The sequence below is a fragment of the Entamoeba invadens genome (genome assembly GCF_000330505.1).
Source record: "Entamoeba invadens IP1 unplaced genomic scaffold scaff_1105074725665, whole genome shotgun sequence".
NCBI classification, from domain to species: domain Eukaryota; phylum Evosea; order Mastigamoebida; family Endamoebidae; genus Entamoeba; species Entamoeba invadens.
Window position 1 is genome coordinate 223236 of NW_004191756.1, and position 23167 is coordinate 246402.

At 30.7% G+C, this 23167-nt stretch overlaps 9 protein-coding genes across 9 annotated transcripts; 2 read left to right on the top strand and 7 right to left on the bottom strand.

Annotated features, from left to right (window-relative positions):
• Positions 1-843: 843 nt before the first annotated feature.
• Positions 844-2163, bottom strand: EIN_284940 (set and mynd domain containing protein, putative; the record flags this gene model as incomplete). The annotated part of the gene is made up of 1 exon (XM_004184206.1): positions 844-2163. One exon carries the CDS (start codon positions 2161-2163, stop codon positions 844-846), a length of 1320 nt encoding a protein of 439 aa, XP_004184254.1.
• Positions 2164-2360: 197 nt separating this feature from the next.
• Positions 2361-3593, bottom strand: EIN_284950 (hypothetical protein; the record flags this gene model as incomplete). Its single annotated transcript, XM_004184207.1, has 1 exon — positions 2361-3593. One exon carries the CDS (start codon positions 3591-3593, stop codon positions 2361-2363), a length of 1233 nt encoding a protein of 410 aa, XP_004184255.1.
• A 921-nt stretch (positions 3594-4514) lies between these two features.
• Positions 4515-5618, top strand: EIN_284960 (serine protease inhibitor, serpin, putative; the record flags this gene model as incomplete). The annotated part of the gene is made up of 1 exon (XM_004184208.1): positions 4515-5618. One exon carries the CDS (start codon positions 4515-4517, stop codon positions 5616-5618), a length of 1104 nt encoding a protein of 367 aa, XP_004184256.1.
• Positions 5619-5901: 283 nt separating this feature from the next.
• Positions 5902-6906, bottom strand: EIN_284970 (glyceraldehyde-3-phosphate dehydrogenase, putative; the record flags this gene model as incomplete). Its single annotated transcript, XM_004184209.1, has 1 exon — positions 5902-6906. The coding sequence occupies one exon, from the start codon at positions 6904-6906 to the stop codon at positions 5902-5904; it is 1005 nt and encodes a 334-aa protein (XP_004184257.1).
• A 681-nt stretch (positions 6907-7587) lies between these two features.
• On the bottom strand, positions 7588-8279 carry EIN_284980 (hypothetical protein; the record flags this gene model as incomplete). The annotated part of the gene is made up of 2 exons (XM_004184210.1): positions 7588-7920; positions 7983-8279. 2 exons carry the CDS (start codon positions 8277-8279, stop codon positions 7588-7590), a joined length of 630 nt encoding a protein of 209 aa, XP_004184258.1.
• Positions 8280-10365: 2086 nt separating this feature from the next.
• On the top strand, positions 10366-11322 carry EIN_284990 (hypothetical protein; the record flags this gene model as incomplete). Its single annotated transcript, XM_004184211.1, has 1 exon — positions 10366-11322. The coding sequence occupies one exon, from the start codon at positions 10366-10368 to the stop codon at positions 11320-11322; it is 957 nt and encodes a 318-aa protein (XP_004184259.1).
• Positions 11323-18000: 6678 nt separating this feature from the next.
• Positions 18001-18429, bottom strand: EIN_285000 (heat shock protein, putative; the record flags this gene model as incomplete). Its single annotated transcript, XM_004184212.1, has 1 exon — positions 18001-18429. One exon carries the CDS (start codon positions 18427-18429, stop codon positions 18001-18003), a length of 429 nt encoding a protein of 142 aa, XP_004184260.1.
• A 1064-nt stretch (positions 18430-19493) lies between these two features.
• Positions 19494-20305, bottom strand: EIN_285010 (hypothetical protein; the record flags this gene model as incomplete). The annotated part of the gene is made up of 2 exons (XM_004184213.1): positions 19494-19613; positions 19649-20305. The coding sequence occupies 2 exons, from the start codon at positions 20303-20305 to the stop codon at positions 19494-19496; spliced, it is 777 nt and encodes a 258-aa protein (XP_004184261.1).
• A 55-nt stretch (positions 20306-20360) lies between these two features.
• EIN_285020 (hypothetical protein) lies at positions 20361-22279 on the bottom strand (the record flags this gene model as incomplete). Its single annotated transcript, XM_004184214.1, has 2 exons — positions 20361-21125; positions 21218-22279. 2 exons carry the CDS (start codon positions 22277-22279, stop codon positions 20361-20363), a joined length of 1827 nt encoding a protein of 608 aa, XP_004184262.1.
• Positions 22280-23167: the final 888 nt, after the last annotated feature.

A 23167-nucleotide genomic window follows, 5' to 3' on the forward strand; every position in this document is an offset into this window, starting at 1 on the left:
ACTATATAATGAGTTATAATATTACTATGAATTTACTATTATAAAATATAATTATTTCCAAAAATAAATAAATTCAAAGACAAATGTTAAACAACAAGTAATTTCGTTATAAATTAATGGTTTTTATAAAATATGCAAATTTAATTAGTTTTTCAAAGAAAACTCAATGGTAAAATGAAAAAAAAATGATAAATTATTATAAACCATTAATATATAACAAAATTACTTTTTAAATAGTTTTTGTCTTTGAATTAATTTATTTTTGGAAATAATTATATTTTTTGATTGTATATTTATAATAAAAATATACTTTGTTATATAGTTTCGATAATGAATAAAAAATGCCGCGGACACGAAAATAATAGAAAAAAAACCATATACACATAAAGGACGCCCTTTATAGCGGGAGGACATCCCTAAACCACAAAGGACGTCCTTCGGCCTATATTCCCGTCCTTCGTCCCCATGTCCATCCTTTCTCTTAATAAACAAAAAATGCAATATAGATCAATCCAAAATGATAGCATTTTATAATATTTCTCAAAAATTTAAAATAATTTATTTTAAGATTAATTTTTTTAATTTTAATTATAATTTCATAATAATAAAATGTTAAACGACAGTTTTATACAAGTATTTTTTTTTTTTAAATAATTATTATATTATTGGAATTTACTATATATGTATTGTACAAAACTAAAATAATATAATTCAAATAATTTAACTAATTAATATAATATATATAAACCATATTATAATTGACAAAAAAAGTTTTTGAAAACTCCAAATTCAATTGAACGTGAACCAAAATTTATTTAAAAAAATGAAAAAGAAAAAGCACAGTTAATATTCCTCATAATGAACGATGTCCCCCTTGATCTTATCCCCCTCGAAAAAGCCCAGATATTCCAAATAAATGGCAGCGGCGTATCCAGTTATGCCCATCCCAATTTCGCACCTATAATCATACGCTTTTCTGAGGCATTCAAGTGCCTTTCTTTTGCACCAATCCTCGTTATCTGTCATCAACAATGCGTACTTCAACAACACCATCGCGTATTGCTCCATGACAGCAGCGTACAGTCTTCCATGTGACAAGTCTCTGTGGAATTCTGCGACTGGTATCAAAATATTCTCTGCGAGTTGAACTGGATTTGGACACGCGTTAGTCATGAAATAATTTCTGAGAGCTTTAAATAAGACCAAATGGTAGGGGCTCATCTTTCTCATTGGTCTGTATAACCACCTGAACCGACTTTCAAACTTAAATTCTAAAATAGACTTCTCCTCTGCTTCGAAGAAATAGATCTCTTCTTTTGTACATATTTTCGAGCATGAATGGCACGACCACCCATTCACGTCTGGATATATCTTTCCGCCACAATGTGTGCATTCAAAGACCCTCCACGAGTCTATTCCCCCCTCACACAATTTACAGTCGCACACAAACCCATAGTTATCTTCATAGTACTTCATTCTCTTCGCATTCAAATTTGGAAATGAATATGAAATCGTCAATTCCGTACCTTGTTCGATATCTTCAAGAGCAGTAAATATCATCTCATCGCCAACAGTATGCCACCCCATGTTTTCTTGGCATGAGTGATTCACCAAACTGCACCCCATAAACACCGCAAATCCGTCTTGAAAATCAAATGAAAATGAATTCGTATGAATGCCATTCACTATCTTTCTCAGCTCGTCTTCTTTAACTTCATATTTGAACCCCTTTCCTTTCTCTTTAAAATCATTTAACATGAACTGGACGTGTTCTTCAAATTCAGAAATCCGACTGGGGTTCTGTCCCAATTCAGTAGCAAATGATGGCGTAATGGTCGCATTTCCTTCATACAAGTTTTTGATCAGAAAATAGGTGGAATCAATGTTGGGATCCTCTGGCTCTTCACCAAAGAATACTGTCGACGCGCGCTCACGCATTACCATCTCCCCTTTTTTGATTGACCACGTGGCAACTATCCCACGTCCCTTTCCTTCTAACTCCTCGACTGCAAACTTCCGTTTTGGAAATTCGGCTGCAAACAACTCGTCGTATGATGTGAAAAGGGGGAGACTAGACCGATCAATTTTCTCAGTGCGACTCGGTACACGAACATCATACCGTTTGTCGACCATGTCCCCGGGCGATGGGTACTCACCAGCCATCACTTCGTTTCGAGTTTATTTTGTAGATGCCATTTTTGTGCCTGTTTTCGTTTAGTAAAATTAATAAAATTGAATTAAACAATGATATTTATTTTATTCAATAATTTTTAAATACATTTCTACTGTTGAAGCAATGAATAAAACCAAACAGACAAAAAACCAAATAAAATTGAATGAAATCAATCGAAGTATCTCTCTTACTTCTCCTCTTCTCCAAGAAGTGGCTTCTTATCATCGATCACTTCCGTGGTTTTAGCAGCGTCAAGGTTAGAATAATCGAAGAATGGAGCGGCGATACGCAAGTAGCCGTTGTATAAGAAGAGACCTTCGAGCAAGAAGAAGAACCCAGCCAATTGCAAGTAAGACCAGTCGTTCCATGACTCTCCAAGAGGCGATGTGTCGTCGACAAAGCAGCCAATGATGAGCTGAACAATCCAAATGCAAGCAGTTCTCAACCCCTCGAGAATAGTACGGATGACAGCAGATGAGACAAGTGTGACAAACATACCAAACAAGTTGTATGCCAAAATGACAATTGAGTAGACTATGCACAACCCAAGAATCTGTGGCGATTTCACCAACATGTAGAACGTGTCGGTGGTCGACTCGTAGACACCAGACCCAGCACTTGGTGGGATTGCGTATTGAACAAGCATCAAGCAGATTCCTGAACAGATGAGTCCACCCCACATCCCTTCCAACCCAACAATAAGAATTGGATCAACAGCAGCATTCTTCAACAAGAACTCTTCGATGACAATTTGTGACGCTTGGATGACTTGAGCGACAATAACAAGGCAAATACCAATGACCATCAAGTATGTCTCGACAGATCCCTTTTCACTGGCATCACCATACACATCTTCTACAACAATTGGGTCTTTGACGGGCGCCATCAAGCACGAGAATGCAACAACCACAAGTGCAAATGCGACAAATGCAACACCAACCCACTGATACGCACGTACTTGTCTTCTCAAGAAGACTTTTGTGAAGATGGCAGAGAAGATGGTCATAGACCCTCTCAACATTTGCCAAATTGAAGCTGGAATCCAAAGCAATCCAACGTTACTGAGCGCAGTTGCCAACAAATCGCAACATGCTGGAATTGCAACAATCAAATAAGTGTAGATTGGACTTTGTTTGTTAGTTGGCTTTCCACTCTCAGCACTCTCTTTTGCGTCTTCAACGATTGGATGTTTCTTTCTCCAGAAGTGCATGAACAAGTGTTTTCCTTCAAACACAAACAAACACCCAAACATCCCTACAAACATCATCTCAGTCTGGAACCATGGCTTCTCAAAGGCGTGAACATCACCCGCAAGACCTTCACCCTCTATCGAGAAAATCAACTTCTGGAAGACAACAGTGCAGGTACCAAAGGTAAGCATACCCGCTATCACAATCGCTGTGACTAACACCGACGCCATCGCAACTTAGTCTTTTCCAGTTTCAAATGCCTTTTTACTCCTCGAAACTTCGCTTTCTTTCGATTTCGTGAAGAAAGTGGAAAGAAGAGGGAAGCACAGTCTTAATATTTTAAACATTTTAAGTGGCATTCTAAGGTTTTATGCCGAGGATATAGAATCCCTCAGAAATGGGATTGTTGTTGAACAAATCGAACACGTGTTTGGAAGGTTTGGACTGTTCGCCGGTCTTTTTCTAATGCTTCTGCTCTGGATTGTATGGCTTTTAATATGATTAATTGTACTATAATGTATAACACAACAATCTTCTATTTTTGGAAACTATTTGAGAGATAAATTTGTAGTTCTTTTTTAGTTTTTTTAATTCTCAAATATATTTTTCTGAGTTAAAATATCATTCAAATATTTAGAAATTTGTAATAAAACAAATGTTATATCTTGTTAGATATTTATTCAATTATAATAACAATTATTACTAAAAGTTTAATTAAGATTTTAAAAGTTGTTTAGTGTTTGGGAAATAATATAATTTATTGCAAATTCCGTATTTAATTGATAAATCAAATTCAATTTTAAAAAGCACAATTACATAAACATGTTAATAACAATGAGAATGATTATCAAATTGATCAAAAGACGTAAAATTCAACTAAACCAAGTTACAACAAACAACGAAGAGCGTTTTTGTTTGAAATATAAAACGAACATTGTATTAAAGAAAGTGTTTTAATTAAACATTTTATTTTATGTTGTAATTTAATATTATAATTGCCACTTCAAATTCTTGAGTCAAAACACAAAAAACAATTTTTCTATTTGAAAAACAAATCCTATATTATAATTATATGAATGTATTTTAGTTAATAATGATAACAAAAATAGACATCACTTTATTTAACCAAAGACAAAATCAGAACACTTCCAATGTCGTCCATTGAGGTGCTCCAACGAGCGCTGTATGATTTGTGCTTAAATTTCTACGAGACTGAAGTAGATGCCAAAGACATTGTGTTTTCAACGCACTCGATCTTTGTGGCGTTTCTGTTGTTGTATGTTGGTTCGATGGCAGAAACGAAGAAGCAGCTAGAGAAGGTGTTTGGCTTTGACAAATTGGACACCCCCGAATTGTATGAGTTGATTGCATTGATTGCAGCACCTCCCAAGGAAAACAACACAACGAAGTATGAACTGTTCAACTCGATATGGGCAGAGCAAAGTGTTCAATTCAAAGATGCGTACATTGCTGCTGTGAAGAAGCTTGATGCTGTTGTTGACAAGGTTGATTTCTCAAATAGCCCAGAAAGTGCACGTGCACAAATCAACGCTGTGGTGATGGAAAAGACTGGTGGGTTGATAACAGAACTGTTGTCGTCTGGGTCTGTTACAAGCGACACAATTGCTGTTCTTGTCAACACAATTTATTTCAAAGGGGAGTGGACAACACCTTTCGAGACAGCTGAACTCAATTTCAAAGATGTTGGTGTTGTTGCTGCAATGGAAATCAACGACAAGTTTCAAGCTGTTTTCAATGAAGAATACACAGCAGTGAAAGTCCCATACAATGCTAACTTTTCGATGGTTGTGGTCATGCCAAAAAACATGGCCGCTTTCGAACAAGCAAAAGAGTACAAGAATGTCCACAACATTGTCAGCGACGTTTTCAATGCTCCATCAAAGAAAAGATTGTTGAAAATGCCAAAGTATTCAATCGAGTGGGGCGGTTCTGTCAAGAAAGACTTGATCAATCTTGGCTTGACAATCCCATTCACACCACAGGCTGACTTCAAAGGCGTCACAGACACTGGAATTGTTGTCTCTGATGTAATTCACAAAGCAATCATAAAAGTCGACGAAAAGGGCACTGTGGCAACAGCGGCAACGGCAATTGTAATGGAATTGTTGTCTTCAATAAACATTGAAATTCCATTGAATGTGATCATCAACAAGCCGTTCTTCTTTGTGATTGTTGATCCACACTCACTCCCAATTTTCTTTGGAAAGTGCACAACACCAAAGTTCACTGAATAAAACTTTTTTAATTACATTATTTTTAATAGTAATTGATATGAGATATTTAGACAAAACTACTTTTACAGTTTCAATAAATAAGTTAAAACAATTTTCAATACTAATTAACTTTACTAAAAACAAGAAGCTTTGTAACAGTTTATAAAGTAGTTAAATTATAATTCATTAAAAACAAAAAATTCTAATTTCCAAAAAAAGATAATTGTTGTTCTTTTATTTTAATTACAACATAATAGTTTTTAATAAATTTAATAAACCATCAAACGAAGTAGTGCTAAATTACTTAATGAACTTTGCTGATGATCTGGATGAGATCAACGAGTCTTGTAGAATATCCCCACTCGTTGTCGTACCATGAGATGAGCTTGCAGAAGTGTGGGTTCAAGATGATGGTAGCAGCAGCATCGAAGATGGAGCTTCTGTTATCATGAATGAAGTCTGATGAGACGACCAAATCGTGTGTAATACCCATAATTCCCTTGAGTTCGCCTTCAGCGTATTTAGTGATAGCGGCGTTGATCTTTTCAATTGAAACTTCTTTCTCGGTTCTGACAGTCAAATCGACACATGAGACGTCTGGAGTTCCAACTCTGAATGACATACCAGTGAGCTTTCCGTTCAATGATGGAATGACCTTTCCTACAGCCTTGGCAGCACCAGTAGTAGCTGGAATGATGTTATGAGCAGCACATCTGCCGGCTCTCCAATCCTTTCCAGATGGACCATCGACGGTCTTTTGAGTAGCAGTAGTTGAGTGGATGGTTGTCATAAGACCTTCAATGATTCCGAATTCGTTGTTGATGATCTTAGCGAGTGGAGCAAGGCAGTTAGTAGTGCATGAAGCATTAGACAATACATTCATCTCTGGTTTGTAGGCTTCTGTGTTGACACCAACGACAAACATTGGTGCATCAGCAGATGGTGCGGAGATGATGACCTTCTTGGCTCCTCCCTTAAGGTGAGCTTCACACTTTGGAATAGTGGTGAAGACACCAGTAGATTCAACGACATAGTCTACACCGAGTTTACCCCATCCAATTTGAGCTGGGTCTTTCTCAGCTCTGACAATGATCTTGTGTCCATCAACTACCAAGTTTCCTTCCTCAACAGCAACGGTACCTGGGAACTTTCCATGGACTGTATCATACTTGAGCATGTATTCCATGTATTTTGGATCCATGAATGGGTCGTTCAAAGCAACCAATTCAAACTCGGGGCGAGTAAGAATCACTCTTGCAACTAATCTGCCAATTCTTCCAAAACCATTAATTCCGACTTTGATTGCCATTTTACCGATGTTTTAAAAGTTGTCAAGAGACCCTTTTATTGATCTTACACGTGGGGATGAGTATGAGTCAGTATGACTGACTCTTTCTTTTTGGCATTTTGTAATTTCTGGTTTGTTTCTGTGTATTTTAATCATTATTAAGAGGAATTTTGAATAGTTGGTGTTCGATATAACACACCGCCGATATAAAAATGGAAGTACAACGTGGCTATCAAAATGGTCATAACTTCATCAAAAGGAGCATTATTTCAAAAGAACAAGAATTTACTAATGTAAAATAATTATTTTATTATTGCTTTGTTATTACTGGTAAGATAAAAAATGCTCTTTTTGTGGATTACCTCGTCGAAAAACTTTTTTTCGTACTTTATTATCTGTAACTGAGTTTATTATTTGCCGATTATAAATAAAAAGTTATAATTTTATTAATATCCCGTGTTATTAGAACATTCATAACGCAATTATAATAAATTTGAGTTTTTGAATAAAAGTGGATAACGTTTGCGTTTTGGGTAAGTATAGTTGTAATTAAACTATTTTTTGTAATAAAACTATTTATTTATTTCGATATAATAATTTCTATTCATTGTAACTAAATGTTATTATAAAAATGGTTTTTAAATAACATGATTATCTATTAGTTTTTTTATATCAAAAAACAGAGAAAAATAAAACTAATGATTAATACTCACTCAACTCTGAGTAGTTGAGATCGCTATCTTTGTACAATTTATTGAATGTGCGGAACTTCAATGTTTTTAAGAATGACGGTTTGAGTTTATCGACACAGTCTTCACTCTGTTGGTAGAGTGCCACTGGACTTTTCTCGACACTACAACAAATACACGACTGGATAAGTTCTTGTGCCCTCAGATTTTTACAGTCGTCAAGTTTTACACAAATTTTTCTGAAGATATGAATGTAAATTTCCGTTTCTTTTCTTTGAGACCACTGATACGCCAACTCGACTGCCTTTAAAAAGACCAAATTTTTCGTGGTGATTTTCTTAAAACTCTAATGATCAGAAATGTTATATGATAATTATTAAATAATTATTAAATAATAAAATAACAAACAAAGATAAAGATAAGGATTTGAAATATCCCATAGAATTTAGTATAACAGATTCGCTTTTCAAATTGTTTGTGTTCTATTAAGTACTGCACTAAACATAATGTACGGTACATCTCTTCTTCTTCTACCAAACCATGTAAATACATATCCATCTTAGTAATAATTTGATTCCTCAAAGAAATGTCCCCATTCTCACAATTGCTAGCTGAATGAATGACAAATTTATACTCTCTGAGATGAGTGTCAAATGGATATTGAAGGGCTTTATGAAGTAACTCGCTTTGCTTGATCGTTTGCATTAAATGAACAGTGGAATTGCCACTTTGAGATCAAAAAGCGTTATTAAATCATTGAACTTCAAAAAATCCATTGTTCTTCTTATTTGATTCGGTTGTTTTTCTATTTTTGGGTTTTTCTATCATCCCCGATTATTTGGTTTATTTTAAAGTAACAGTTTAGAAACTGTCCTATTTTTACTGGTTATTTTTATTAAATGTGTAATTACCTTAAATATCCCATATTTTATTGATTAACAAATGTATAATGAAATAAACATTTTTATTAAATCACATTTGGGAATGGTTATGTTATTTGTTAAAAAAAAATATTTTTATTCAAACCCATTTGATTGGAAGTTTTTTAACAAAGAGTCGAAATGAGGAGAATAAATAAGAAGATTGTTTTTTTTAACTTTTTAAAATACTTTTCTTTGGAAATTAATTGTTATTGGATAATTTGTTATATTAATAGAGTTAGTCGGAAAACGTTGTTACGCCGCCAACGTTGTCCTGGGCTTTTTGGTCAATGAAAAATGAAAAATATCGGGATCATGTTCAAATATAAAAAATCGTCGTTTCAGTTTTTTTCCTAATTTTTTCAATTTTTATTTAATTCCCGGGTTTTTAATAATTATTTGTGTATAAATTGAAAAAAGGACACCGTTGGCTACTGGGACAACGATTTACAACAAATTCTATCACAATTACTACTCTGATAAGCATGGTTCGGTAAAAATTCCCTTTCAAGAAAAAAGACTGAAATATCATTTTTTTCGGCAAAATTGCTGTATGGTAAAGAAAGAAAAAATTAGTTACCCAAAAAATCGGGTTATTACGTAACAATAAAAATCTTCTCAAAATAGATGACAGTAAAAATAAATTTTCGGCAAAAAAAAATATAAATATTAAAATAAAATACTCGAAACCAAACAAACTATATATTATAAATTTTAAACTATTATTAATTTATTAATAATAATAACAAAATAATTCAAATTGAATTAAAATTTTAGTTTATTATTTTAAACAATAAAAATTACTTAAATTGAAAAAATATTTTAGTTTTTATAAAACTATGAACTAATTATATATTATATTAAATATCTGACATAGTTATGTTATAATTTATCTATATTATTATAAAAAATATTCACAAATAATATATTTATATAAAATAATAATATTATAATAAATATGTATATATAATATATATAATATAAATATATATTTATTAAAATATATATAAGTTACAATAATTATAACAACAATAAATTATGATGTTAATCTTTATTTTAAAATTAAAGTTGATAGTTTAATACAATTTAAATAAAAGTTATTTTTTGAATAATATTTATGATTAATTAATTAATATATTTTATTTGTTTATAGTTTATATGACTTATTCAAAAATTATAACTTCAAGTTAATAATTAATTATTTTTATATTTTATAATTATATTAAAATATTATCATTAAAAATAGAAAAAACATTTCAATGATATATAATAAGTTATAGACAAGTAATTTTTCTACAAGTCAAATTATTTTAACTTGTAGATATTTAATGTATTTTAATATAATAAAACTTGCTAAAATCATTTAAATGAACCCGTTTAATACAAAACATTTTATTAATAAAATTTTATTGACATGAAGTTATATTTTTGACTTGAATTATACATATTTAAATAAAAAATAAAAATCAATTAAACAAATGAATGTTATTAATGAATTGAATGTGTTGCCAAATGAAAAAGATTTCAGTTATGTATATGTTCGTGCAATCTACAAAGATGTCAACTTTTCTTTTTGCCTCCATCATCACAAATGGTTGTTAAGCGAAAATGAAAAAGACCATTCTTCATACAAAGATAATCGAAAAATTCACCATAATAATTATGTTTTCACTGATGAAGACCGTGCTATAATTGCTTTATTCAAAAAAGCGAACAACAAATCACACGAAATATTTTTATATTCAAAAGCCAACCCAACCATTAAAATTAACAAACATGATCTTTATGAAAGTTTCTTTAATGGGCCTGCTAAGATGCAAAAATACAAAACAAAATTTGATGATTTTGATCAAAAACACGGAAAAGAAAAAATGAACCAAGTCACTACTAAAAAAGACCAATATGTATCTACTATTGTTTCTGATCAAACGAAAATATATATTGAATCGGATACAGAAACTTTTAGTTCTACAAATACACCTATACCATCGACAAATTTAAATGAAATTAATAAAAATGACACTTTGAATAAAGAAAGTGATGAGAGTGAAATTGACCAATTGTTGATGGATGAAATTTTGAGTGCTGAAAGATTCTTTGAAGAACATGAAAAACAGGTGCAGATTAGTACCGATAATAACGATGATGATGTTGAAGATGAACTATTAAATGCACATGAAATGTTCAAATGTGTACCAGAAAACACTAAAAATCATTTATTGGAAGAGTTGTACACCTTTGAAGATGGAACTTTTCTTGTATACGATAGAATCGATTATAAAGAAATTGATATAGATGCAGTTTCAGAATCAGTTAGAAGATTTTCTTATGATCATGACAACAATTTTGTAATAGAAAGATATATTGTAGCACTTGATTATTTATTTAGAAGAACGTGTAATATCACCAATATTAAAACACTTAAATTTGTCAAAGTTATGCAAAGAAAAGTATGTGATTATGTTATGAATGGTGAAATGGTTAAAGCTCACCTGAGTGCTGAACAAATACGAGCATTAAAACGATGTACATTGGTAAGTCACGCAACACTGAGTAGAGATTCACTCGAAAAAGCTAAAACGTTGGCATTAAGCTCGAGAACTGTTAACGCACAAATATTTAAAGCTAATGGATTAAAGAAAGAAAAACTTAAGGCCGAAAGTAGTGAATATAAATGTTTAGCAATTTCCATTGACTCAACTACGAAAAATGATCAAGAAATATTCTGTGTGATGTTAAGATTGGTCAAAGGAAGAAAGTGTTATTCACTGCCTCTTATATTGAATCAATACAAAGGCCAAACAGATGCAAAAACACTTGCTAAATGAATCATTAGAAAAAATTGAAAAATTGGGTTTGAACACTTATAGAATAGTGAATTGTACTACTGATGGAGCTGCAAGTTGTGCTGGATTAGATGGCGGAATTACAGTTGAAATGAATAAATTGATCGGTGTAAATGATCCAACAGAACGTACTTTAATAGACAACGAAATGAAAAATTTTTGGTGTGCAGCTCACAGAGTAAATTTGATGGGAGAATCACTTGAAAATGATGTTGAGATCAAAATGGTAAAAGTCTTCGCACAATGGTTTTGTCGTAAAAACAGACTTGTAGATTATTGTGATAAATGTAGTATTGGTCATGGATTCCACACAACTTACTCTGATACGAGGTGGTGTTACATATACAAAAATCTCAATGATATTACAAATAACTATGAAGATGTGAGTCGATATATAAAAATACCAGAAGGGCTTCAGAATCTTATGACCGAGTTTGAAAAGAATCACATCACATTCGTAGAAGGAAGAGTATTAAAAATTACACCTACGAAAAAGAAAAATGTTGTGTGTGTCACTCATGGACAAGCCGAACAAAGTAATATTATTGAAAAAACCAACACAGAAGATACATGAAAAGTTCTATTCAATATGGATGAACCTTACATCAAAAGTATTTTCATTAAATCAAGGGAAGTATTCAAAATACTATAAGTACTTGTATCTTCTTTACAAGAAAGTGATTGTTTGTTATTTGAGTACATTGAACGCATGGAAATGTTTACAAAATATGTCAATGTATTGCTTGATGAAATAAAAGGTGGGAATTTGATCGAATTTAAAGATATTAAAGATATTTTAGTACCAGATGACCCCTTTATGACACGAATTTGCAGAAGACTTAGAGCACAAGCACTTTTGAGGTTTTATCACTTGTCCCATTCTGCAAAATGTTACACGCAAGAAGATACACCAACTACGAAGAGGGGATTGTTGATGAAAAAGCTTTTCGTGAAAAAAGATAATCACACTTTTTATTTGGAGTTGGTAGATTTGTTCTATTCTCCGGACGAAATGGTTAAAACGTCTGATATACCTAATTATGTATTTAAAAACAGAAAGATATTGAACGAAAAAATCGAAATTGAAATTGACAAACTATCTGACTACATCTGGGATAGAACTCAAGAAGAACTAGACCAGATGTGTAACAACATTAAAGATTCAAAGTGTCCACTTCATCGCAAATTAAAAAATGTTACTGGACAACCTTTGCGTTTGTCATTTTTAGATCTTTATGATGTTCTTGAAAATTTAAAACTCTTTATGAGTTCTTGAAAATTTAAAACTCGACAATTTGATGAGTGTGGTCCATATTTTTGTATGTGTATTTCCTACAACAGTCGGCATCGAAAGATTTTTTTCGAAACTTCGTCAAATGTGATCAAAAAATATGTTGTTGAAAACAGCATTTGAAAGACTGTTTTATTGCCTGGATAATGATGTGTGTTATCCGAGTTTTTAATTTAAAAATATAAAGTTATGATTGGGTTGATTATTATTATTATAGTAATATTTTATTATACTAATTTTATTATTTTATTATTATTTAATATTATTAAATTTTTTATTTTATATATTATTTTATTACTATTATTCCTACTATTAAATCATTTTATTATTATATTATAATATAATTATATATATAATTATATTATTTAATTAGAATTATAATATAATTTTTTAATTATAATAAAAAAATAAATAATATTAAAATAATGGTTTAATTAATTACAGATTTTAATATATTTGTTTTATTAAACTTAATATTAAAATTAATTATTGTCTATTTCGAAAAAAAACAAAACAAATCAATGTTTATTGTTTTTGTTATTTTTGTATTAAACGGGATATCAAAATCAAACTGTTTGTCATCAAAATATTCAACAAAAAACTCGATAACTTTATATAAAAACCAATTTATACTCAATAAATCATTCTTATTTGGAACAGGGTCTATCACGTGACAAAAGTGTTTTTTCTTTGTTATTTGCCACGTCACCAAAGCGGTATTGAATTTATGTTCACTTAGTTCTTTTAGATCTAGCGGCGAGCTTAAAGCCGACTTTTGTAAATGAAAAAACATAGAAACAGATAGTTATTTGAATCAATACTAAGCCAATTAATGGGAAAACAAGCTAATTCAATTCTCTAACATCGGTTTATATTTTATTACTGCTGTGATTGCCATAATTGACATAAAAATTGTGACAAATGCAGCACTGTTTTACATATCAAACCGATAGTTACAAATAACATTTTAATAACACAAATAACAATGAAATAACAATCTATTAAATAATTGTATTTTTATTAATAATATGTAATAAAATAAACCTATTCTACTTATAATAAAGCTAAAAAGCCATTAATTAATAATTAAAAATGCTATAAAACAACTAATAATAATAATAGAGAAATGTTTATTATCATATTTATATTTAACGTTACTAACTAAATATTTATATTTTAAAACTATATTAAATAATAATAATCAAACTCAAAAACTAAAAATGTTTGTTAATTGATAAATTTACTATATAACAAATAATATCAATACTATAGTTTTAAACTATACAAAGTGAAATAATGTATTAATAATTAATTAAACTGTTTAGTACATGATTTATATTTATAACTATAAACTTATAGTTTAAATAATTATATATTTATTATTAATGTATAATGAACATTTAAATATTAGGATAGCTATGTCTACAAAATCGGGCATTTTATTTAGAAACCTTTATAAATCAAAAGCAGTTATAGGACAAAAAAATAAATTACTCTCAATAAAAATAATCAACCAAATATCTAACTTAAAATATCAATAAATATAGTTAAAAGACACACATATTGAATTATTTTATTTACCCAAAAATGATAGGTATTAAATACATTATTTATCGGGATAGATAACATTTAAATAACATAAATACAAATACAAAAAACATAACAATTTGAAAAACAAAATTTTTAAAACATTAACATATTTTTGTAATGACAATTTTTTAAAATACCATTTGAATTTCAAAATAGAATTAATATTAAAGACCTTTTAAAAACAACCCAAATATAACAAATCACAACAAATTAAAACCATCTAACGATGACAAATAAATCAAAACATATTCAAAATTTACAATAATAATTGTCAAAACGTGATACATACAACACAAATTATAACAAAATCAACTTTGCCATGAAACAAAACAAAGTTAACAATCATATTTTTTTCACGCCAAAAAATTAAAAACTTTCGTGAGTAGAATTAATTCAGTCTTTTTTAACATCAATTTTGTATAGATTTGAACTGTTTTGGTTTTTTTGATTGCAACAAACCAATTTGACAAAAAAATACAAAAACATTAATTTATATCGTTTGGGTTTTTAGTAAAATTTACTAAACTTGAAACTATATATTTTATAAAAAAATTCTAACACTTTTACTATATTAATTGAATTAAATAAATTATACTATTATAATTATAAACAATTAAATAATAAACTAATACATTAAAAATGATTTAGCTTCGTGATACAAGTTTATATATTCATTGGGTATGGTTGTTTTGTAAGCCTTGTGTATGAGTTCATTCTTGCATTTTTCCGTTTGTCTTTTAGGATCGATTCACCCTATTCCAATTAATGTTGTCTAGGAACCTTTCTTCTCTTCAGTCCTTAGATATTTTTTTCCTCTTCTAAGTATTTGCTACTTCCACCAAGATCTGTACTCAAGTCTGTTTCAATGGAAATTACTTCTCTACCTTTATCACTCACGTATTCTTGACACCATGCATTTCCTTACTCCTCGTGTGCCTCAGCCTCCACAAGGATACAGCATCACCCTCTCTCATTATAATACCTTCCATTTTCAGGGCTCATCCATTCGATAGGTGAGTTGTTACACACTCCTTAGCGATTTCCAACTTCCATGGCCATCAACCTGGATTCAATGTGAATGAACCCTTTTATAGTTCTCCTCATGTAAGCCTTAAATAATTTATCTGTATGTTCGGTTCATCCCGCATCGCCAGTCTTGCTTATTAAACTTGGCCGATTTGAAGTCCCATATGCTCACTCCTAATAAATTAGTATATTTTTGAATCTCTCGACTATTCATAGTTTGTTAAATTGTTGAAAAGTCAAGCTCTCCATTACATCCAATCATTATCTTTACCAATCGTCACTACTTTCTCACTTCAACCTTCCCAAGGGAATATTCAGGTGTAACCAGCTATTAGATAGTTCGATTAGTCTTTCGCCCCTATACTCATATATTGCAAGTAATTTGCACGTTAACACTCCTAAGTCCTTCCACCAAAGTTTCCTTCGGCTTCAAACACCACAAGCATAGTTCACCATCTTTCGGGTCCCAACAGTTTAACTCTAGCCTTTTCTAGGTCACTCCTGCTATATGTTTAGTCCTTCGTTTTCGCTTTATATATGGGCTTTCTTCACTTCCTCTCCTCGTGGAAAAACTGAAAACGTTTCTTCAAGAGGCATATATCTCAATTGTTAATTTTTGCCAAATATTTTTACAGATCATTTATTTATATTGTGTTTTTTCATTGTATTTTTGGTTTGTTTCATTTTATATTTTTAAAATGGATTTTTTTCAATGTAAAATAAAATAAATATTTTGGTCAAAAAATAAGAAGCAAATATTGTTTATATTTTTATAAAAATGAAAAACATTTTTTTGAAACACAAAGTTAATATTTAATACACAAAACAAAGATTGTTTTTAACACTTAAAAAAAACTTGGTTTTTAATAAACAAAACTTATTTAAGTCTTAATTCAACAAACTATTTATTATGGTAATGTAACTATTGTTATTAATTAATTTTTTTTCAAAAAATAAGTAAAACATGACTGTTATTAATAAATTATTTTATAATCCACAACAAAATGGTGTTATTTTTTTATGAAAAACACTCTATTTAAGAGAAACAACCCAATTTTATCAAATGCCATCACAAATTAAAGATACTTTGAAATTCCCGTTTGTTAGAATTTCTATGTTTAAATTAAATACAAAATTTGCAAAAAGAATTATCAGTTGACAATGAAAACAACCCCGTTTTGGAATTTGGAATTTATATTTAGTCAAATAAAGCAACAATAAATTTAATTAATAATAAATTAAAATAAACTATAATAAAACCATTTTCTTGTCTTCCCATTTTACTTAAAACAACATCATTTTTTTAAATTAATCTTTTTTAAGCATTTTTTTTCAAATTAATAAACTGGTAAAAGGTTATATTTTTTAAAGTAAAATATATATAATATCAAGCTATTTGTTCATTTGTGGTAAAAGAGAATTATTTTTATCTTGTTATTACAAAAATATTTTTTTACCAATTTATCGACTATAAAACTGTGGAATTATTTCCAAAATAAATATTTTTCACCAATATATGTTTTTTATTGTTAATATACAAACAAAAAACTCATTTCTGAACAAAAAATAAATTCATGTTTTTATCAAATTACAAGATATATATTACATATTATATTATAATCCATTATAATACATAATAATATATTATTATGTATAATATACATAATAATATAATATATTTTATTCAAATAAAGAAAAAAAATGGACATGGGGAAGAAGGATGGGAATATAGGGGAAATAGGTAATTTGTGAGATAGGGACGTCCTCCCGCTATTAAGAATGTTTTCCTGTGTATAAAATTATCCTTTTTTATGTCTATTATGTTTTTAAAACTATATAAAGAGTTATATTTTTATTATTAATTTACTATCAAAAATTATAATTATTTCCAAAAATACATTTAATAATGGACAAACGCAAAACAACAAGTACTTTTGTTACAGATTAATAGTTAAAAAACCAATTCAAATTTAAATTAGTTTTTTGAGTCACTTCGAATAACTTTGCAAAGACAAGTAAATCACATAAGTCGACCTCTTCTATCTTTGATCCCTTTGTGTCGCTCTTCTTTGCACCCCATTGTTGTGCACCAGACATGTTACCAGTTTTATTCTGTCGATATCTGTATGAAGATTGGCTTGATCTTCGCATCAGCTTTCTTCTGTTTCTGTGTGTATTCATTATTTGATGCCGATTGGTTCTTGTCGAGCCAGTCGAGTATCTCCTTGATAATTGCTTCAATTGCCGCCTTGTCGTCTGGTGAGAGCTTTGTTGCAATTTGCTCGTTGAGTGTGTTTTTCATCGAGTAGCAGAAGTTTTCAAGTCCATTCTTCCCCTCGATACGTTCCTTCATCTTGTCGTCCTCCGCCTTGAGCTTCTCTGCGTCTGCAACCACCTTGTCGATTGGTACCTTTGAGAGTCTTTCCTTGTCGTTAGTGATTGTGATCTTGTTCTTCTTTCCCGTTGTCTTGTCTTCAGCTTACACATACAGAATCACATTTGCATCAATGTCAAATGTGACTTCAACTATGGGACTCCACGTGCTCTTGTGATTGATGTGTAGAAGTCGATGCCTTCATACAACTGGTCGACTTCGATGTTTGCTGTTGCTTCCGATGACGGTGTTCGCTTTGCCCTTTCACATGATTTCTGAGTCTTCTGACTGCTCGTGCATTGCCTGAATGTCTTTCTTGTACTTTCTCTTGAAATCGGCAATGAAGTGGTTGACCATTCTGTTATCAAAGTCTTCGCCATTAAGGTGTGTTGCCGTTTGTTGCCTTCACTTCAAAGACTCCATCATCAATAGCAAGAAGTGAGACATCAAATGTTCCACCACCAAGATCAAAGATCAAGACGTTCTTTTCTCTCTCCGTCTTCTTGTCAAGTCCATATGCTATTGTGGCTGCTGTTGGCTCATTGATGATTCTGAGCACATTGATGCCTGCAATTGTGCCTGCATCCTTTGTTGCCTGTCGCTGTGAAACGTTGAAATAGGCTGGACATGTGATGACTGCGTTGTTGACTTTCCCACCAACAAACGCTTCTGCCGTCTCCTTCATCTTCGTCAGCACCATCGAACTGATCTCCTCTTGTGTGAACTTCTTAGTCTCTCCCTTGTACTCCACCTGAATTAGTGGCTTGTCATTCCCATCGTTGACGACAGTGAACGACCAGTGCTTCATATCCTCTTGTGTTGTTGGATCACTAAAGCGTCTTCAATCAGTCTCTTTGCATCAAAGACTGTATTCTTCACATTCATTGCAATCTGGTTCTTTGCTGCATCGCCAATCAGCCTCTCGCTATCTGTGAAGGCAACACATGATGACTTGTTCTGTTGCCCTGATCATTTGCAATTTCCTAAAAATGGATTTCGCATGCCTTTTAACTATAGTATCTTTATCTCTCCAATAGTCACTAATGCATCATTCAATGCTATCAAACACTCCGCATTCGTTTTCCCTACTTCACCTTTAACACCAACAATCACTACTAAATGAGTTGCGTGGATGAATCTAACAAGAGGTGATTGTATACTATTACAACAGTACATAAAATCTGTCTAACAAATTTTGACAGACAGTTTCTCCCCAAATTTCTTCTCCACCTACATCGAGAACTTGAATATAGCAGCCGCAAACTTCTTCTCTGTTCGATCATTGATCATAGATCTTAGTTGAGACTATCAGTAACAAGTCTCCTTCAGTTTCAAAGGACTTGACATAAATCTCTTTTAAATGGTTTATCATTGTTAGACATATTTTTCTCAAAAAGTAAACCTGCTTGATTTGATAAATACGTTTGATTTTAAATTATAGTTTTCATTACACAATTAATTATATTATAAATTATATCTTGAAAATTAAATTATAATTATTTAGTATATTATATGATTAATATTAGTTATTGTATAATTAATTACCCATAATATTAAATTATGTATGTATCTATTAATTTATAGTATAATTTTATTTAAATTAGAGGGTGAGGTTTAGAAAAAAGATGTCGGTTGATTCCTTAATCATTCCAATAGCCCTCCTTCCTGCCCGTTCACGGTGATGGGTGGGTCGTTTTATACTTTTATTCGATATTGTTGAAAATGAATTTTATTATAGTAAAACCCCTTCCCGAAATATTACATTTTTAAGACTGTTTTCTCAATAAAAAATCAACCCGAAATATTTGAGCTTTTTTGACTGTTTTATATATTAAAATATTCATTTAAACAAATCGAATTAAAAATTGGTAATTAGTTTTTCAGAGCATCCCCAACATCCATGTAAGCAACTTTCTTTTCAACGCTCATGTTTGCTCTATCAAGTTGTCCAATTTTATTAAAAGATCTTTCAACTGGGCAAGTGGTTGGACTCTTAGCATTCATCTTTTTCACAAGATTGAATAAACGTGGTAATTGATTTTTTCTTCTTGACTCATCAGAGCAAACAAGGTGTTCAAAGTTAGTTTTTTGGCTGGGCAACTTTTTAAGAAATCTTCTGCTTCTTTTTTGAATAAAATCCTTATTTGCTTTCTGTGTTGAATGGAGTTTGCTCTCTTTTCTTTAACAATTTCACTACTGCTGCAATCTTCCGCGATATCTGTTGCTTCTGTTTGATCCGTACTTGTTAATCTCACTTGTTTAACAAGAGTACGTATCGCCTCATTAGCATCAGCCCTTTCTTCCCTTTCCAACCTGTTTGCAATTTGTTCGACTTTTTCAATGTTGGCACAGTACCAATCTTGAAACTTTTGAACTTCCGCTTTTAGTTCTTGGTCATCACTTTCCTCGAATGATTTTGCATCAAAGTTGTTGTAAATTTTGATGTTTATTACCAATTCTTTTCCTTTGAGTTTTCTTTGTAATTTCGCGAAATTTGCCATATTCGTTCCTTTGACCTGGTTCTCCTTCAACAATCCAGCATCGAAGAGGTCTTCTTTGGTCATTTTTCTTGAAGGAATTGCAAACCTCAAAATCATCGCGTCACCCAACTTAAGGAGCAGGTGAATTGAATACTTTTTCAAAATGAACTTTTCGTTGTTGTCAAGATCTTCAGTGTATTTCATTTTTCTAAATAATCGGTTAAGACCACCTTACGTCTGAGCTCGAAAATATTTGAAATTAAATCTTCAAAACGTTGATAGGCCACGGGTATAGTAAATTGGCGGTCTGTAGCCAATCGTCAATTATCTTCACCTTACTGAGCACTATTTGAGTGAAGAACATACACGCAACAAACAATTTGCAGTTGACATTACACTCACCCATAATGTTGCGAGGTCCAAAAGGCTTTTGGTATTGTTCTCTTTCACTGTAAAATTCTTGAAGTGAAGGCAGATTCTCAAACATGTTATCAAGAATCAATACTGTTTGGAGCCACCTTGTTTCGGATCGTTGAACCAATTTGAGAACTGCACCTTTGATATGATTTTTGGCACAGAATTGATCCCATGCTGTTCTTGTTGTCTGAACTGTTAACCCGTCCAAGAAACTTTCAATAGCCAGTCCCCATTGTGATCCAAAACACTTTTCAGTCGCTTTATTTGTTCTGTGTGAAAAGCAGTAGTTTGAATCAAATCCGTTCAGCCCGTCTCTCTCTTTAATTTTAGCCAGGAGTTTACCAGAGAGCCCACCATTTCGTATCAGAACATAAGCTCCATCAAAACAAGCACCAATGCATTTAATGAGGTCAGCATCCATCAATTCCAATATTTTCATTATCCAACTGAGCCACCCCGCAGCATCTGTTTTGCCGTCATAGTTTACAATTTTGACTCTCTTTTCAACAAATGATCCATCTGAAAACACAAATCTTACAAAGAGAGAAAAGTACTCAACACCATTGTACATTGCTGAATCGGCCATTAATGTATAATAGTCACACTGCTTGAAGATTAGTTGTAGGTCATATCTGATTTTTTTGAAATCAACTCAAATCTCCGTTGCATGGTTGAAGAACTGAGAGCAGTGTTAACAACTTTTTTAGGAACATTGGACATGAGCAAAATTATGGATATCAATTTTGACATGGTATCAATTTGATTATTTGTCAACCCACATGCTCCCATCATCAATGCAGCCATCATCGTTATAAAGCTGCCTCTTTCATTTCCAGCATCATTTGTTGTTGAATAACTGTCAATATTTTTACCAAGTCGCCTTTGTACTTCTTTGTTGGTTTCTTGTGCGATGTACTCAGCGGAGTATTTATTCTCTGGTCTGAGGAGCTCTTTAATGTGTTTCATTTTTTCCAATTGTTCGATCTCAAACACAGTGAATTTTATTTCTTCTTTGGTCGAATCGTTGGTGTTCTGAGATTCGTTCTCGGTAGCCTGGCTATAATCAACATGTGTCGCATTTCTTGTTTGTATTGTTGGAGGAGTCGGAATACAATTTGTAATAGCGGGAGTTTTTAATAAAGTTCCAGAGTCCACAATACCAGTTGAATTTTTTGAAACAACATCTTCACAATTAATAATAGGAACATCAAAACTTTTACTGATATTGTCGAGTGCTTCTTGTGTTGACTCGCTGTGTAAAACAGAAATATTCATTTGGAAATTTTGATAATTAATGAGTGGAAGAACACGAACAGTTTCTTCCAATCCTTTCAATAAATATTTCTTGACGTCTTCAAATGTAGTGTAACTTGTTTGTCTCAATTGTGACTCAAGTTCATTCCTCACTTTCAATAAATCGGCACCTCTATAAATATTTGGCGAGAGGTCTATTTCATTATCAGTCAAACCACTTGACTTATTTTTTTCTTCTTCGACAAGCTGACTATTGAGCGCAATCAAATTAAATTTGTCGAAATTCTCATCAAAAAATTTAAAATTATTAATACTTTTAAATTTGTTTGTTTCTTCGAGTTTTGCTTCCATAGAGTGTTTCATGTATTTACGTCTATTAAACATTTTTCCACAGAAAATACAATAATGAAATTCACGTAGACGATTTTCAGGAAGTTGCGTTTTCAATTCAAAAGTAAAGTAATTGCGGAACTCTTCAAAACGTTTGTTGATATTTGAGTCTTGCATATGTTTGTTATTTTTAAGATAATGAAGACAATAAAATACAAAAAGTTATACTTTTTATATATTTATAGTATTGGTTTTAACAATTGTATTATTGTCATCATATAATTTAATTGTGTTTTCATTAAGAATTATATATTATAAATATAATAATATTTTATAAAATACAAATATATTATAAATATATGTAATTTTATTTTGGAATAAATTTACTTAGATATACTATAAATTATAAAATCACATATTATAATTTTTTATATTGAATATAACTTAAAATTAGTAATATTTGTATTTAAAATAAAAAGACAACTGTTAATTTTTGGTAAATAAAAGGAATAATCATGTTTTTAAAGTGGTAAAGATAAGTTGAATTTGCAAATTCACCAAAATGCTCAACTTTAATTATACACGACTTGAAAACGCGTTGAAAAGAAATCATGCAAAATGTTATTTAACTACTTTTTGTTTTTTATTGTGGTATGTATGTGATTATAAACATGATACCTCAGTTATTTTATCAAATTGTTTTAAGACTAATCTATATAAACAGACTCAATTTTATAAAAATATTTTTATTAGTTAATTTTATTAATTATTTTATTTACTATATTACAAAATATGTTTAGATTATAAAAATTTTAATAAAACAATATATTTTAATTATGTAATAATTTTATTTTTTAAACAACTCTATAACATTTTTAAAATCGCTAAAATAGATTTAAAACTTTTTATTCGATAAATGTTATATATTATTAATAATTTATTATTTTTATATTTTTATTATATTTTTATTAATATTTTATTGTTTTATTATTATAAAACTAATTATTTATAATTTTAATTATTTAAATTAATATTTTAAATAATTTAAGTAAATTTAATTATTTG